At 37.0% G+C, this 15,875-nt stretch overlaps 2 protein-coding genes across 3 annotated transcripts in view; both read left to right on the forward strand.

Annotated features, from left to right (window-relative positions):
- The window catches only part of slc9a5 (solute carrier family 9 member A5), a 40,645-nt gene extending 35,481 nt beyond the window's left edge, over positions 1 to 5,164 (forward strand). The window contains 5 exon segments of the mRNA XM_083550223.1: positions 421 to 570; positions 1,763 to 1,835; positions 2,385 to 2,467; positions 2,469 to 2,517; positions 2,777 to 5,164. Of these exon segments, the coding sequence (XP_083406349.1) occupies positions 421 to 570; positions 1,763 to 1,835; positions 2,385 to 2,467; positions 2,469 to 2,517; positions 2,777 to 3,285 (864 nt within the window). The 3' untranslated portion in view covers positions 3,286 to 5,164.
- A 1,634-nt stretch (positions 5,165 to 6,798) lies between these two features.
- The window catches only part of plekhg4 (pleckstrin homology domain containing, family G (with RhoGef domain) member 4), a 92,307-nt gene continuing 83,230 nt past the window's right edge, over positions 6,799 to 15,875 (forward strand). Inside the window, exon 1 of one of the 2 annotated variants that reach the window (XM_083550212.1) lies at positions 6,799 to 7,005. The gene's annotated coding sequence lies outside the window, so the exon portion shown is untranslated. Of the gene's footprint in view, positions 7,006 to 13,681; positions 13,699 to 15,875 lie in introns of those variants that run through there. The other variant, XM_083550213.1, reaches the window with a different exon arrangement.

Consider the following 15,875-nt stretch of genomic DNA (forward strand, 5'->3'; position numbering starts at 1 on the left):
AATCCTATAAAGGTAGGAGGATAATTGTGTTGTAGTACATGTGATGTGCAAATATATGACTAACAGTTTGAGATTTAGTCACAAAGAGCTGCTCTTTCTTTTTGGTTTCCAAAATAAAGGAATGATGTCACCTAAAACACTTTCAAGCTCTGAATTATGTTTGTTAATACATAATGTCATTTAAATTACATACATTTATTCATAGGCATTGTTCGTCCAGGAATACAAGAAAATATATATTTTTAGAAGTGTGTATCATTGTGTGTGCTCTAAAATCTTAAAAATGTAAAACCTTAGTCCCAAGTCTCCTACAGAACATGTCTTTCATGCCTCATTGAAATAAAACCTGTTTTATTCTGCTGGATACAGTACTGGATATATAAAAATTCAGGATGTCCTTCCACTTCTGTCTTCCTGCAGTACCAGTCTCACTACAGTCGTCACTTCATGACTGCGGGTGATCAGGAAAGGCAGGACCGGGAAGTGTTCCAGAGAAACATGCGCAGCCGCCTGGAGTCCTTCAAATCCACCCAGTACAAACGACACAAGAAGGACCGCAGCCAGAAGAAGGTAAAAGCAAATGAGTCAAATGCAAAGGCACAGGGCTGGAGCTCTTTAGTTATACCTGGCACAGGCCTAAGTAGTTTTAAAGAGTGTAAACGAGTGTAAAAAAAGAGACAGTGGGAAAGAGTGGTTACTTTAACTTGGGTTTGAAAATGATGTGCCATATATGGCCCTGATTCCAGTTGTGTCTTATCAAATAGGGTCATAAAATCTTGCATACGCCAACACCAGTTTCTCTATTCGAGAATTTAATCTTCATGGTCAAACTCACATCTGCTGTGGAGTTTGATATTTAACAGTTTTTTTTTTTTTACAGATTTAAGGTGCAAAATGATACTTATAGAAATTGGCATAGAGTAATTAGAGCACTATAAGTATTAAAAAATATTGCTTTTTTTTCAATAACATTTACTTACATTTGTACAAATGAACTAATCCTGCTTTCAGAACCACAATATATGGCCGAAAGTTTGTGGACACCTAATCATAAGCTTTGTGTTTGCTTTTTGAACATCTGCGTTTGCTGTTATAATTACCTCCACTACTTCTCAAGCAAGAAAGATGTTCCACTAGATTTTGGAGTGAGCTTCTGAACATTTGTGCTCATCAGCCACAAGGGTGAAGTCAAATACCAATGTAGTTGAGATGAGGAGGCCTGGGGTGCAGTCAGTGTTCCAATTAATCCAAAAGGTGTTTAATAGGGTTGAGAGCTCTATAGCAGGGCACTCAAGATCTTCCTCTCCAGTTAACCATATCTGCTTGGAGCTCGCTTTGTGCACAGGGGCATTGTAGTTGTTGGTTTCCAAGTTTAAGTGAAGGGAAAATTGTATGCTACCACATTCAGAGACACCCTATACATTTGTGTGCATCCAACATTGTTGTAGCAGTTTGGGGATGAAACACATGTGGAAAGAAAAGCCATGTGTCCCAATAGTTTTGTCTGTTTAGTGTCCTATATGATACTTTCAGTGATTAGGTTTGAGTTTTTATTTTGTGGGCTTTTCTTATGATATTCATGAGCATTTTAATAATATTTTACTTAAAGCCCCCTCATTAAACAGCACCTCAATCCCAGCATCAATTCATTGTCTTTCCTTATGATTTACTTAAATCTTTACATTTTGTATAAATGTCTTATTTGCCTTTATTGACTTGCTGTCACAATAATGTCACTTAATAACATTTCATTTCGTCAAAGCGCAAAGGGTCAGATGCAAAGGAGCAAGAAACCATCGAAAAGCCCAGGAGAAATGTCAGCTGGCAAGACAAAGGTGATATGCATGTTGTTACTGTTTTAGATCATACAGGATGTCACATGTGTGCTATGTGCAGTGGGGGATTCCCATGATTGCTGTTTTCTTCAAAGGAATGATTGGAAAAAGTTTATGGATGAACACAAAGGTGTAATTAAACGCCTAACGCCTAAATATAGGTTATAAAGAAAATGGGCCTAGTGTAGGTAGGGCTGGACAGTATGATGAGATAATTTATAATAGTGCAGAGCAACAGGATGTTTTGCACCGCAACATGCAAGCAGGCTGTAGGAGGTTGTGAGTTTGTAGGTTAAAACCATATGCCATTATCTACATGATGTTATCAAAATGTAATCTGTTTTTTTTTACCTTCATATTTCAGGTGTATGTAATATTATTTTATAGATAAAATCATGTTTGTATGTGCCACTGAACATATTTAAATATGGCAACTGTTCTACTGGCATGCTATTAAATGTAAATGGTTTTATATTAATCATGTGTTCTAAAAATTTGTCATGATCTTATGTTTGCTATATAATCTACCCTATACTTCTACATTTGTAGACCCTGTAGTAATGCCACTCGAGCCTGGGGAAGAGAAGGCAGAGCATTCAGAGCCAGAGAAGGATGAGGATGTTGGCATCACCTTTTGTGGCCCACAGAGGTTCAGAAACACCAACGGCACGGCCCAAATCAGGTACCCGAAGGAACATTCTGAAATACGTAAAGGATTAAAATACGACAGACTGTGCTGTTATATAAAAATAATTCGCAACTGCCGGTGTGTGATGCTACAACAATGCAGAATTATGGCCACAGCAAAGTCTAGATTGTGTTATGGTCTTTTTATTCATATATATATATATATATATATATATATATATATATATATATATATATATATATATATATATATATATATATATATATATATATATATATAAATTTCTTTACAGATTCATCTGTTTCAGAGGTGTGTCAGAGCCCATCTGTCGCCCCCCCATCTCCCACATGTGGAGAGAAAAACCTGCCGTGGAAGGAAGATGTGGATTCTCTGCCTCCGTGTGTGTCCAGCGAGGCTACTAAAATCATTCCCATAGACCTGCAGGAGGCCTGGAACCAGAGCATCTCCTCACTGGAAAGCCTGGCCTCACCTCCAGTCTTTCAAGAACCACAGCACCCTCACCCCAACACCTTCTCCAGACTTTCCGCACCCACGTGGCCTCCCACTTCAGCAGAGTTCCACTTCCCTGGAGGCAAAGAGGAGGAGGAGACCGCCCTCCCTCAGCAGTTGCAGGAAATACAGCCTCTCATGTTATCTGGGAGGCAGTCACTCCATTCTCTCCCACCCTCTGCCGCATTGCCCTCTGGGAAGAGGAGGAATCCGTGTGTGTATCTGAGGAGTCTTGTAACAACACCACCATCAAACAGTGTGCCACATAGCAGGAAACCCACACAGCTGTAGTTCAGGAGTTTCTTTATCTCTTTCTTTATCTCTTTATATATCTGCTGCTTTTGGGGCCTCCTTTAAACCATGCTGCTGGCTAATATAAAAGCCTCATGCTGACTTTATTTTATATGAATCTAAGTTCCAACTTTACATTTTGTCAGCAGTGGGGTGAAGGAAAGTTATGGCTCCACAGATGGACCTTAAGAAACGACTGGCTGACTAGCAGCACCTGCGGTTTCAGTGCCTATACAAACAGGGCAGTTCGTCTTACATTTAAAAATCCTTCCACTTTTTGTGCTTTTCTTCTTTTTCGTGCGATCAAAATGCACGTCAAGATATTAGCACAAAATATATTTGCCTTTCCCACATTAGAGCAGGGGCTTTTGGGTGTGTCAGCCAATCATGGCTTTCATTTACAAGCCAAACACAAGCTTGAAAAGTCTTAGAAAAATACTTCAAACTAAAAGAATGTCCAATTGCTTTTTAGCCCTGCTGTAACTACTTCACTTTTTTTTTTTTTTTTCGCCTCCGCCCAGTCATCCAAAAGCAAAACAAAAGCGAGAGAATAAGGGGTATTCAATCCAGCCAAACCTCACTGTTACGAGTCCAAATTCCACTTTCTGAATGACTCTTGGCTGAAAAGAGCAGTCCATTCTCCCCAGGCTGTGTTAAGAGACCGAAAGGAACCAGTGCTCCGATTCACTGCGTTCTCATTTGCGATGGGGAACAAAACCAGGCAGCTCAAAAATTAAGATGTCCCCACACACACATACAACATGTGTGAAGTGGATATACTGCATGATGTACGCTCTTAGATATCGTGGCTATAGATGTGCATCATAAACTCATCGAATGTAGATGTGCATAAGAAACTCAGCATGATCTCTGTAACACATGAGCAGGACATCAATTTATAGTCTAGATGGGACATAAGATCCGTGCTTCTAATCACAGACTAGTTGTGCTGTTTGCTGGATTGATCCTCTACTCTAGTTCACATTTCAAAAGACCTCATTTTAGCATTATTGTATAAGCCTGTCTTTATTTCTGTTTTTATTCCATGTCACTTGTAATGTATTTATTTGAAGTTGTTCCTCTTTGCACTTACTTAGGGGGAAACGTGTGAAATTTTCAAACGCATACTAAGCAGTTTGAAGGACCAACATATACGTATGTAGAGTTGAAAAGATCTAAAAGAATGTTCTATATGTTTATGTGTGTTTAACATTGACCGTCTCTTCACATGCTGTTGTGTGTTTTGTCTGTAAACAGGTACTGGAAATCCACTGTGTAGAAATCTCTGAATCAAACATGTCTTATAGCAACATTTTATTGTAATCACAGTGGCAGTATACAAATGCACATAAAATGAGTTAAAGAAATCTATTCAGTAATATATATTTATTTAAAATGGTTGGTAGTTATTTGGCCTGCCAAGAGACCTAGGACCATAGCACATTACACCTTTGTGTATGAGATACTATCCCTTTATGCTTGATGATTAAATGTAGTATTATATGCAAAGCTTATGATTTTTACCTTATGATCAAAAGCCATGTAAAACCCTGATTTGGTCATATCTAAGCTGCTATCTCATTGGTTCGTTTTTCCTCTTTTCTTTTTATTTATCTCAGTTATGTAATTCGTCTGTTCTCAGAATATGTCGTGCCTTTAGAAAGAGTCTGGAACGTGCTGTGTAAGGGGCCTTTTTTTTAAATTATAATTCAGATGTACATGAGATATGCGGCTGTTTTATTGCACATTTTAAAATGTTTTCATTCGATCTACCCATCGGGTGTTCTTTTAAAATTAGATGAAGAGTCTGTGTGCCAAATGTTAACCTTGGGTAGTGTCCAAGAGTGAAGCTAATAAAAAGAGAAAGCTTTCTTACAGTTATGCTAATGTCCAGTGTGATTATTGATTATTGCATTTAAGCAGTTTGTATCTCAGCATTCACAAACACGCATGGCCAAATAGTGATATAATGCACATTTTGAATGTGTCTAGTTTTCTCTTGACATTATTAGATAGAGCTCAGCTGGTCTGTCTTGTACTTCAGAGGTCCAGGAGGCCCAGCAAGGGGGACTCCAGTGAATAATGAAGACATCGTTTTCCTTTAAACTCTCACAGTCCCTCTGGTGCAGGTAGGGTTTTCCTTTATTGCCCCTCATTGTATTTAAGTGCTAATGTGCCATTTTGATTCTTTTCTGCTCCTGTAGGTCCTCAGCCAGCCATGAGGTAACCGGTTAGAAGACAAATGCTAGATTTACATGTCGAATCGCAATGGAGGGAAGTCAAGGTTTTCAGACAGTTGGCAGTAATTAAGTATAGGACACATTTGCATATGCAAAATGTCTGATTAAAACACCACTTCATCAGCACACCTTTGACCATTCAATGATGTCCTATCCAGGCAATCAGCTTTGTTACCATCTAAGGCAGGGGTGGGCAATTAATTTTTACAAGGGGCCACATGAGAAACCTGAATTGTGTCAGAGGGCCACACCAACGATAATATTTTAGGGATGCACCGAAATGAAAATTAAATTCAAAAGGCAATGAATTCCATCATTTTTTGTGTTATGCCTTTTGCCATGGCACCATCACTGGAAACTTTCTTGCCTTTTCAAAAACGTCCTCTAAAGACGGAGTGCGCATGCTTCGATTGACTACTTTTCTGCGCCGCGTTCTTCTCATATTTAGAAGGCAATCGGGGTGTTTGGATTTCAGGTAATAAATTAAACCCGACTTGGAGAAACTCTTTGCAGATACACCCCCTCTTGAAATTTCAGCATTGCATGTTCTGCAAATCACTATCCGCACACCGCAGACATGTTGGCTCTTATCCAGAAAACCGTGTGCTGCTGCGCTTTTTTATTGCATGATTACAATTGTGTTTCTGCCGTGTTGTTTTGGTGATTTGGGTATTTCGGCCGAAAATTTTCGGTGCATCCCTGTAATTTATGATTGGCCTCACGCGGGCCGGACAGTGACGTACAAAGGGCCGGATGTGGCCCGCGGGCCGTAGTTTGCCCAGGTCTGATCTAAGGTGTTTCTCCATCCAATGCCCAGTGTTTTTAGGTAAAAGGTGGATTCATGAAAAACCTTACAATGAATGAATGAGTAATTTAAACTAATTCATTCAAAGATATGATTTATTTATTCTTTATAGAATAACCACGCCTCTTAATGAAATTAGATTGCAGGACTTTATTTTTCAAATGCGTAATGACCAACATATGAACACAACAGTGAATTTTATTCAATTTTATTATGTTAGAATTAAAATACATTTCAAGGTTTATTTTAAATACTTATATAAATCCACCATATTCTCCATAATTACATATTCAACGTGTAAAGTGATTACAAAATATTTCAAATATAATCGTTTCGATTGACAGCATCTAAACCAATTATATTTGGATTAGATTTAAATAAGCCAATCACAGGAGAGTATAGTTCCCGCCTCTCCCGCCCCTCCCAGTGAAAATGGTGGTTTTTTTTAAATGATTTTATGAAGTATTCAGTTCTATTACAGGATAGAATTCAAAGGGAGACATATACACGATGTATATTTAACATTTATTTTTATTTTTTATTTTACCTTTTTGACGTTAAAACATTGTCAAATTGACTAATAATGTGTGCAGGTTCTGCTGTAAATCAGGACTCGATGCTCTGCTAGTTTTCTCTAAACGGCTAATCAGCTAGCACTCGGTCTCAAGTTTGCAGGTACGTTTTTCTGATATATTTTTATGGGTGTTTTTAAACAAAAACAGCTAAATTAAGTTACTTTGGAACCGACCCAAACATTTACAACTCTTTTTTTTATTTGCTTATATATATATATATATATATATATATATATATATATATATATATATATATATATATATACACACACACACACACACACACACACACACACACGCACACACACAACATTAATTATTTATATGATTATATGATTATAAAAGTATTATTCCTCAGCGTGGTTACATTTCTTAAATCCGATCGTTCAGAATGTGTGTCAAAAGTTTGGGCACCTTCCCCTTCAGTGTTTTTTTCTTTATTATTTTTATCATTGTACATTAATACTAAAGACACCCCGACTATGAAAGAACACATTGAATTATGTAGTAAACAAAGAGTGTTAAAAACCCAGAATATCAGTTTTATTTTTGATTATTCAAAGTAGCCCGGCTACTAGCCTAGCTTTTTGCCTTGAATACAGTTTTGTGCATCCTCTCAGTCATCCTAATGAGGTAGTCACTTAAAATGGTTTTCTTTTAATGTTTACTTTTAATGTTTTCTGCAATTTGACTATGAAGGCCTGACACATGCAGTATCCTCTGAACAGTGGATGTTAAAAAAATGTCTGGCACTTGAACTCAGAGAAGCATTTATGGGGGCTTTAATCTGAGATGCTTCAAATCACTGCTTTCTGAGACTGGTAATCCTAACAAACTTATCCTCTGCAGCAGAGGTAGCTCTTGGTTGTTTTTCCCTGGGAAAGTCCTTATGGGATCCTGTTTTAGTAAAGTGTTTCATAGTTTTTGTGACTGCATAATTTCTGGCCATAATATGGATTTGCCCAGTAATTGTTGTAGCACTAGTAGGGCTATTGACTCTATAAACCATCCATGGCTTTGCACAAGACAACTGATGAACTAAATACCATTCCAGGTGGCTACCTAATGAGTGGATGCCATGAGACTGCCAATCAATGTAGCTACTTTGGTGAATCTCAAATATAAACATATTCTATATTGTTTTTTTGTTTACTACATAACATGTTATTTCATAGTTTGGATGCCTTCAGAATTAATGGAAAAAAAAGGATACATATACATTATGTATACCGAAATTAAAACCTTTAATGCAACACACATTTATTAATGACGTACTTTCAACTTTTTCAAACTCTTCCCCCCCAAATTTTTTTTAACTACAATTTTACTGATGCGTCGGGTTCCCTGGTGGTCTAGTGGTTAGGATTCAGCGCTCTCACCGATGCAGCCATTGGGGTTGCACAAGCCAGTGCACTCTTATTTATCCCAAGCCCGGATAAATAGGGAGGGTTGCATTAGGAAGGGCATCCAGCGTAAAACATGCGCCAAATCAAATATGCGGATCACGAATACGGATAATCCGCTGTGGCAAACCCTAATGGGAGAAGTGAAAGAAAGTTTACGTTTTACTGATGCGCCAAGTCTCAAATCAAGCACCAAAATCTGGCAATTAAACCCGTCCGTGTGGAAACATAACATAAATTTCGTTTGGTGTCCTGATGATTTATGTAATTTAAAACACCATAATTACTTAGAACAATTTACAAACATTTATTTTTGTCTTCATGCTCTATGTTGAGTTTGGTTTCAATAATAATAAACATAGATTTGCATAAAGTATCCGTATGCGTCCATGCCCATGTTGATTAGAGTATAAAAAACTTGAAAAGTAATAATTTAATGTAAATTTAGAACAGATAAAAAATATTTTAATCGATTGACAGCCCACATTTTAGAGTAGTCATTGTGCAGCTTGTATAGTAGTACATATTTACTCTTACTGTCTTAAAATAACATACAGCCATTATTGTCTAAATAACTGGTAACAAAAGTGAGTACACTGGTTTGTAGACATGTGAGTACACACTGGTTTGTAGGCCTTTATTTAACAGTTATTGTGGGTTGGAGGGGGCTTGAGTTCATTGCTGGCATCCATGAATAAATACTGGTATTTTGCTGTGTCTGATTATAGTTTACAAAGATTTAAATGGAAAAGTGTGACTTTCGAAAGATTAATTGACTCTGAAACAAAAATAGATCAGAATTTAATTGTTTTTTTTACTTGTTTTTGTGGTTTGATGCGTTAAAAAAAGAACTATCTAACTTTCTTAAATACATCCTACATCCACCATAAAACCTAACTATTAATTTTAAATAAACACTGCTCAGAATATTTAACTTAGGAGCTGCTATATATGTTATTTTTTTTGTTTTTACCCTAAGTTCTTACACAGCCTTAAGCTTCCATTGGTGATTCCACCACATAATTTTTTTTAGCACTAATAACAAAGGCTTGGCACGGTCCCCTGGTGGTCTAGTGGTTAAGATGCAGCGCTCCCACCGCCGCGACCCTGGTTCGATTCCCGGTCAGGGAACCATCCCCAGCCACTCTTAGTGCCGGTCCCAAGCCCGGATAAATTGGGGAGGGTTGCGTTAGGAAGGGCATCCAGCGTAAAACATGTGCCAAATCAAACGTGCGGAGGATCCGCTGTGGCGACCCCTAACGGGAGAAGCCGAAAAGAAAGTTTTTTTTTTTTAACAAAGGCTTGGCACACTGATATGCAGTTATTGGTGGGTTATTTTCTTTCTTTCTTTCTTTCTTTCTTTCTTTCTTTCTTTCTTTCTTTCTTTCTTTCTTTCTTTCTTTCTTTCTTTCTTTCTTTTTCTTTCTTTCGCAAAGGTTTTTCATTTTTGTTTTCATCTACTTCCTAGGGTGAAGAGTAGAAACTTTTCTTTATTTCAATCAACTTGGCACAGTTGGTGGAACTGTAATGCGGTCGAAACCTGCCTGATTCTGCTTCAACTGTGCTTTAACAGAAATCGCATACCTTTAAATATCTGTCAGTCCGAATCAGTGTTGTGGTCTAAACCTAATGATGTGTGGAAGCTGATAGTGAACGGGCGTCTCTGCAGGGTTAAGTCTTAGGGTTAAGTCTTGGAGTCATCTGGATGATGGTCAGTAACCTTTGGTACCAAATTCTGGTACCTGGTCTGAGTGACTCCTGTTAAATGTTAAAAACCTGAAGTAAGTTTGCCACTGATTGCATTCCTCTGTTATCTTGACTGACTGATGAGCTTTCCTTAAGGCTTATGCATGCCATTCCACACATTTGCCCTCAGGGTGCATTCGTTATGTAACCTAATGTACAGAGTTTCCATTGAAATGTTTTTGGCAGAGGCACTGCTGTTTGTCTGTAGAAATATTGCATGTAAGATTATTTACTTTATTAGTCATGCAGTCATTTTTTTTCTCTAAAAATGATTACTAGCAGATATGTAAAATATTTGAATCACACAGTATATAGTACAGCACTATTGAATTCTGATTAGTCAGAAGGTGTTAAATGTTTTTTAATAACAGCTGCTCTTTCAAATACTTGGGTGTTTCTATAGTAACATCTGATTTACAGGTACATGCATGATTTATGTGTGTTACTATTTAGGATTTATCGAAGGATTTTGCTACGTTAGCATTTCGTAATGTCACTAAGGCCTTATTGAAAAACTTCTGTGGTATAAGTGGAATAACAGTAAATGTGCTTTACATGTCGATGTCACAGCATCCATTTGTGGATTATTTGTCTATAGCAGCATGCCCTGTCATGTTTTATTCTTTTCTCCAATACACTCTAAAAACACTGCTCTTTTTTAGATAATAGCCATGTGGAATTTGCTGACTGTTCAGTAGAACTTACAGCTGTTCAGGGTTCTGCTCTCTGGGTCATTTTACTCTTTTCCTGCTGCTCCGCTTCACCTTTGCACTGCAGTAGTAATTAACCACATATTGGATATCACTTTACAGCCAAGCACTTCATCTGGGAGCAATCTAAAGCAGTCTCCAGCTGTATTTGTGTGCAATATCAGTGTGGTTGGAATACATTGTGGACCAGTCTGAGCCTCTGTAAAAAGTACATTTCATAGGAATGTGAAGGCTAGTTGAACTGACCTGTGACAGATTATATCAAACTTGTTTTCACTTGTTTGTTACCACAAAACCCTTGTATTTCATTATAGTGTCTCAATTCTTTCTACCGATATTCAGTCATTAAACAGAAAACTTGAAACGATTGATACTTTAATGCAGTAATAATCCCTTTTATGGACTGGTTTTTCTGTAATTGATGGATTTACTGGCCTGTAGTTTATAGTATAGTGTTTCCATCTTACAGGCCACTAAATTCAGCATACATCTGATGCAATCCTGGTCCAGCATGGCAATGCACAAAGGAAGCTTAATGAAGATATGGTTGTCCAAGTTTGGAGTAAAAGAACTATAGCACATAGCTCTGACCATACACCTTTGGGATGGACTGAAACATCCCACACATCAGTGACTGAATAAGCACAAATTTCTAAAGCCAAACACCAAAATCCAGTAGACAGACTTCCCAGAAGAGTGGAGGTTATTATAACAACGGATCTGAATCTAAACTGGGATGTTCAGGATTCACATATTACTGTGATTTACAGCTGGAAATACAATCGGTCAGTGCCTTTCATTTCTGATATTCACCAAATCTTCCATGAAAGCCATGTTCTTTAGGGTATTATTATAGACCTTCTCGCTCACACCACGTTAGATATTGGCTTGGGGGAAATTGCTACTCCGTGTGGAAAACCTCTCCACATTCCTACTGGATAATTTGTATTGTCAGTGTTCAGTGACTTGGGAGATATGTGCCTGTTCTGCTGCAGACTCACAAACAGGAATGCTCCCTTTCACACTTTTACACCTTTAATGACTTCATTTGTACTGGTGTGGCAGTAATAGCATTATAACGAGGCATATTATTGCATCCGAGTAATTTGTCATGGTTTTGTAGGATCTAATTGAGGGCTTCATCGTTGTCTGTATACGGATCCAGCAAAGTGTTTTAGCAGATTTAAACCATGTGAAGGAATTGATTGTAGTGGAGCAGTTCCTGTTTTATTTAGTTATTTTAAAACAAAAAGGCTATCACAATTTCTGGACAAGATCATTCTAAATGGGATGCTATTCATTCAGTGTCCAGTCACACCAATAGCTTATTTTAAAGTGGCAAGTAAAACTACTGGCATGGTTTTGGAGCTTTAAAGGTTTTTATTTTTTTATTTATGCGGGAGGGAAGATATTACTTAACACTATTGCTTAACATAACCTAGTATTTACAAAAAATATATAAAGTCATGCATAACCCTTATAATCCAAGATATCTTTCTCACAACGTGGAAACCGAAGGCGAGAAGGGGAATTGGCCATACAGATAGTGGTCCAGAGTTTAGCGGGTGGTGCGTCAGTAATAGTGTTTTGTGGGGTTACACAGTGCACCGTGTGTAGTTAAATGGACTAAACAAAGCATTGAGGAAAATAATTTGAGTTTCATTTGTATTTCAGCCCTTTATCAGTTTTAATTATTATAAGTGTCTTGTAAATTAAGGATATCTAAAAAACCATGAAGGGAACTCCATGAAGACAAGTTTTCAGGGCTTGTATTTTCTGCACAGAGTCCTGACCTCAACCCCACTGAACACCTTTGGGATGAATTGGAACACTGAGCACATCCCAGATATCAGTGTCTGTTCTCACCAATGTTCTTGTAGCTAAATGAGCCAGAATGTAGTGGAAGGCCTTCCCAGAAGAATGGAGGTCATTATAACATCAATGCAGGCTGAAGGTTGAATGGGATTTTCACAAAGTTTTTATGGATGTGATAGTTGGGTGTCTGCATACATTTGGTCATATAGTGTGCATTAACAGTTGTACAGTACAGTATAAACAATAGCCCTATCAGCAGTGCCCTCAAATCTGACCTGTAGGCATAATAAAAGACTGCAAATTTTCATAGATATTAATTCAGTTTTTTTTTTTAAAACACAGACACACACACACACACACACACACACACACACACACAAAGATCTATGCTTCCATTGTAAATGTGCATTTGTTAGTTGTATAAAAAGGATTATGGTGATGCTGAGGGTATTAACGTTGCTCTTTAAAACTGCTCTTTAGGTGCTTTTCTGACTGCACTTCCAAGCCAGAGAAAAAAATAGCAAGGATTTTAATTTTCACATTTTTGGACAGTTAGTTGAACTCCCTCACACTTATCGTGCCTGTGGTCAAGTTCCCCTGCCAGCCTTTACCAAACATTTACAAAACCATCAGTGTACATCATGCGAACTTGGATGTGGCCTTGATGGTGATTAATATTCTTGATAATATTGGAATAAGAAGTGCCTTAAAAAGGCAGGCTGTTTTTACCCCCATCCGTCAATTTGTGTTGAATTTGGAACAAAACACAAGTTGCACCTCTCTTTTTTATGAATACGACGTTCACCCGAGTTCATAAATCATTTAAAACTGAATTCAGCACAACAGTAAGAGATTTAATCGCAGTAAAATTGTTCCAGCCGTGAGGAAAAACCTGGTTGCCAAAACTAATTTAATTGTCGGAATATTGGTTTTCTTTTCCTTTTGTGCTCTATTATCCACATTAATGCTTTGTACGAATAGTGTTGTTTATAAAAATGGTTATTACATTGTCTTCTCTATGTCTTTATACTCTATCCACTGCTTGTATTGTTTTTTTATTTTTTAATTATTGAGTTAATCGTTTAGGAGGATTCACTGACAAGCTGCTTCTCACATTAGGTAAGTAAACTTTAAATAAAACGTCATAAAAATCGAGACTGTGTATTCATCACAAAGTAGACACGGAACAATACCAAAGTTGCATAAAGACCTTAGAGTTTTTTCTGACCAGGAATCATTTAGTATGGCTAAAAGGCCCAATTTGTTTATTATTGGGCACTGAATAATGAACACTGATGAAAAAAAACTCTAATATTTATCTACTTGAATGATCCAGGAAAGTTTTTCTTCAGTGAGGGGCAAGGAAAAGATTTACATGGAAGCCCGTTTCTGCCACATAAAAAAAAAAAAAAAAAAAAAAAAGCAATTACACTTTGAAAATGAAATCAGATACAATCAATGGAATTGCATGGTATCAGACTAAGCCTCTGGTCCCTGAAGAGAAATCTGTCAGCTCTGGAGGAGACGGAATAAGAGAGATGAAGCAGAAAAGGCCTCGTTCATACACCAACAGCTCCAAACTTCAGGCCGACAACATGGTTACGGGTGGATGCAGCAGAAATGTTGGATGTTTACGAGAAATAAAGTCCGAATTATGTGAAATAAATTCGGAATTGTGAGGAAAAGTTGGAATTAGGCGAACCCTTTTTATGTGGCGGAAATGAGCTTCCAGAGAATTTAGGTCAAAGTAAAGTGACAGAAAGTTTGGAACCATTTCAAACTAAAGCATAAAGAAAATATGGGTGTTTAGATTTTTTTTGGTAATCTGAGCTTTTTATTTTTAAATTATTTTTATTTACATATTTGTATTTACGTTTTGATGTAATATGGCAGTTAAATGCACTAAATGGGTTTTGTTTTCACTGACATTTTTGTAGGCTATTTCAGCAATAAAAATGTTCTGAAGGAAACAAATTATTCTTGTTCATATTAACAGCCCCGTCACATTTTTTGTATTTTCCTTATCCGATTACTTAATTAATCGTTGGAATAGTCAGTAGAAAACTCGATTACTAAAATAGTTGATAGCTACAGCTCTACTACGGACCTTCATCCACATTGATTAAGAACAACACTTTACTTAGAAATAATGGAACTCCATGTGGACAGGACAGGACATAGGGTAATGAGCGCATTACGATCGAAAGCACCTGCACATATAAACACCATATCGGATTAGATAACGTCCCATGTAAACCGTCCACCAAATCATCCGTTCGGAATGATTTTAATCGGAAAGTGTGCATCTAAACGTGGCTACTGATTAGCTTACCCCAAGGGGACGCCTCATTGTGTCTGTTGTCAAGGCCAGTGTTTTGAGGTTAAAGGGTCTCCATGCTTTGGGAACTGACTGCTTCTGACTAATGGAAGTCGAGTCTGTGTTGGCGTCCGTGTGTTAATTGGCCTCGGTCTGATGAATGACAGGTGCTAATTAGAGGCACACTTTAATACGATGAGTGACATTTTTGAACAAATTTAAGCATCAAATTTAAGCTACATTTGTGGCTTGGCCTGATCTGTGTAATCTTTTGTAATTCACTTTTTTAAGTATTTTAGACAACATTGAAGATGATGAACACAGTTACAATTTCATGCTGTAGTTTTATTGCTGTAGATAATAACGGATGTTTAGGCCAATAGTAATGGTTAATCCTATCTGTGTGTGAAATGTTGTTTGAATTTTTGCTTATGGTTGTGTTTTCTTGTCATGACTCAGGTTTTGCATTAGATTTGAAACACCACTGAATTGAATACTGTGAATAATTAATAAATTATCTTTTGTGCCCACACTGTAGGAAGGTATATTTTTTAATTCCCAGACTAAAATAATTATATTATTTGCTAAATAATTTATTAACTTTTCCATCTTTTGTACCACCTTTTTGTAATTATAAATTTTTTTGGAACTACGATACTAGTTATGACTAGGCCATGTAAGTTGTTTCACACAAAAAATAATGAAATAATTTCCATATTAATTCTACTTTATTTAATTATTAACTGTATTTATTTTTTACCTATGGTTAGTTCACAATGTTAGGTAAAAAAGTAATAGAAAAAAAAAATAAAAAAAAATAAAAATAAAAAATCAAGCTAAGAATGAAACTCCCCATGTGTTACCATGAGTTAGTGATGCTTATATAAAAAAAAACTTTTCAGCTAACCGATGCAGGATGTTTAATAATTTGCATTCATATTGCCATAACCTTATATACAGAATATTACCATTACTTATT

This window comes from Silurus aristotelis (genome assembly GCF_946808225.1).
Source record: "Silurus aristotelis genome assembly, chromosome: 9".
Lineage (NCBI taxonomy): Eukaryota > Metazoa > Chordata > Actinopteri > Siluriformes > Siluridae > Silurus > Silurus aristotelis.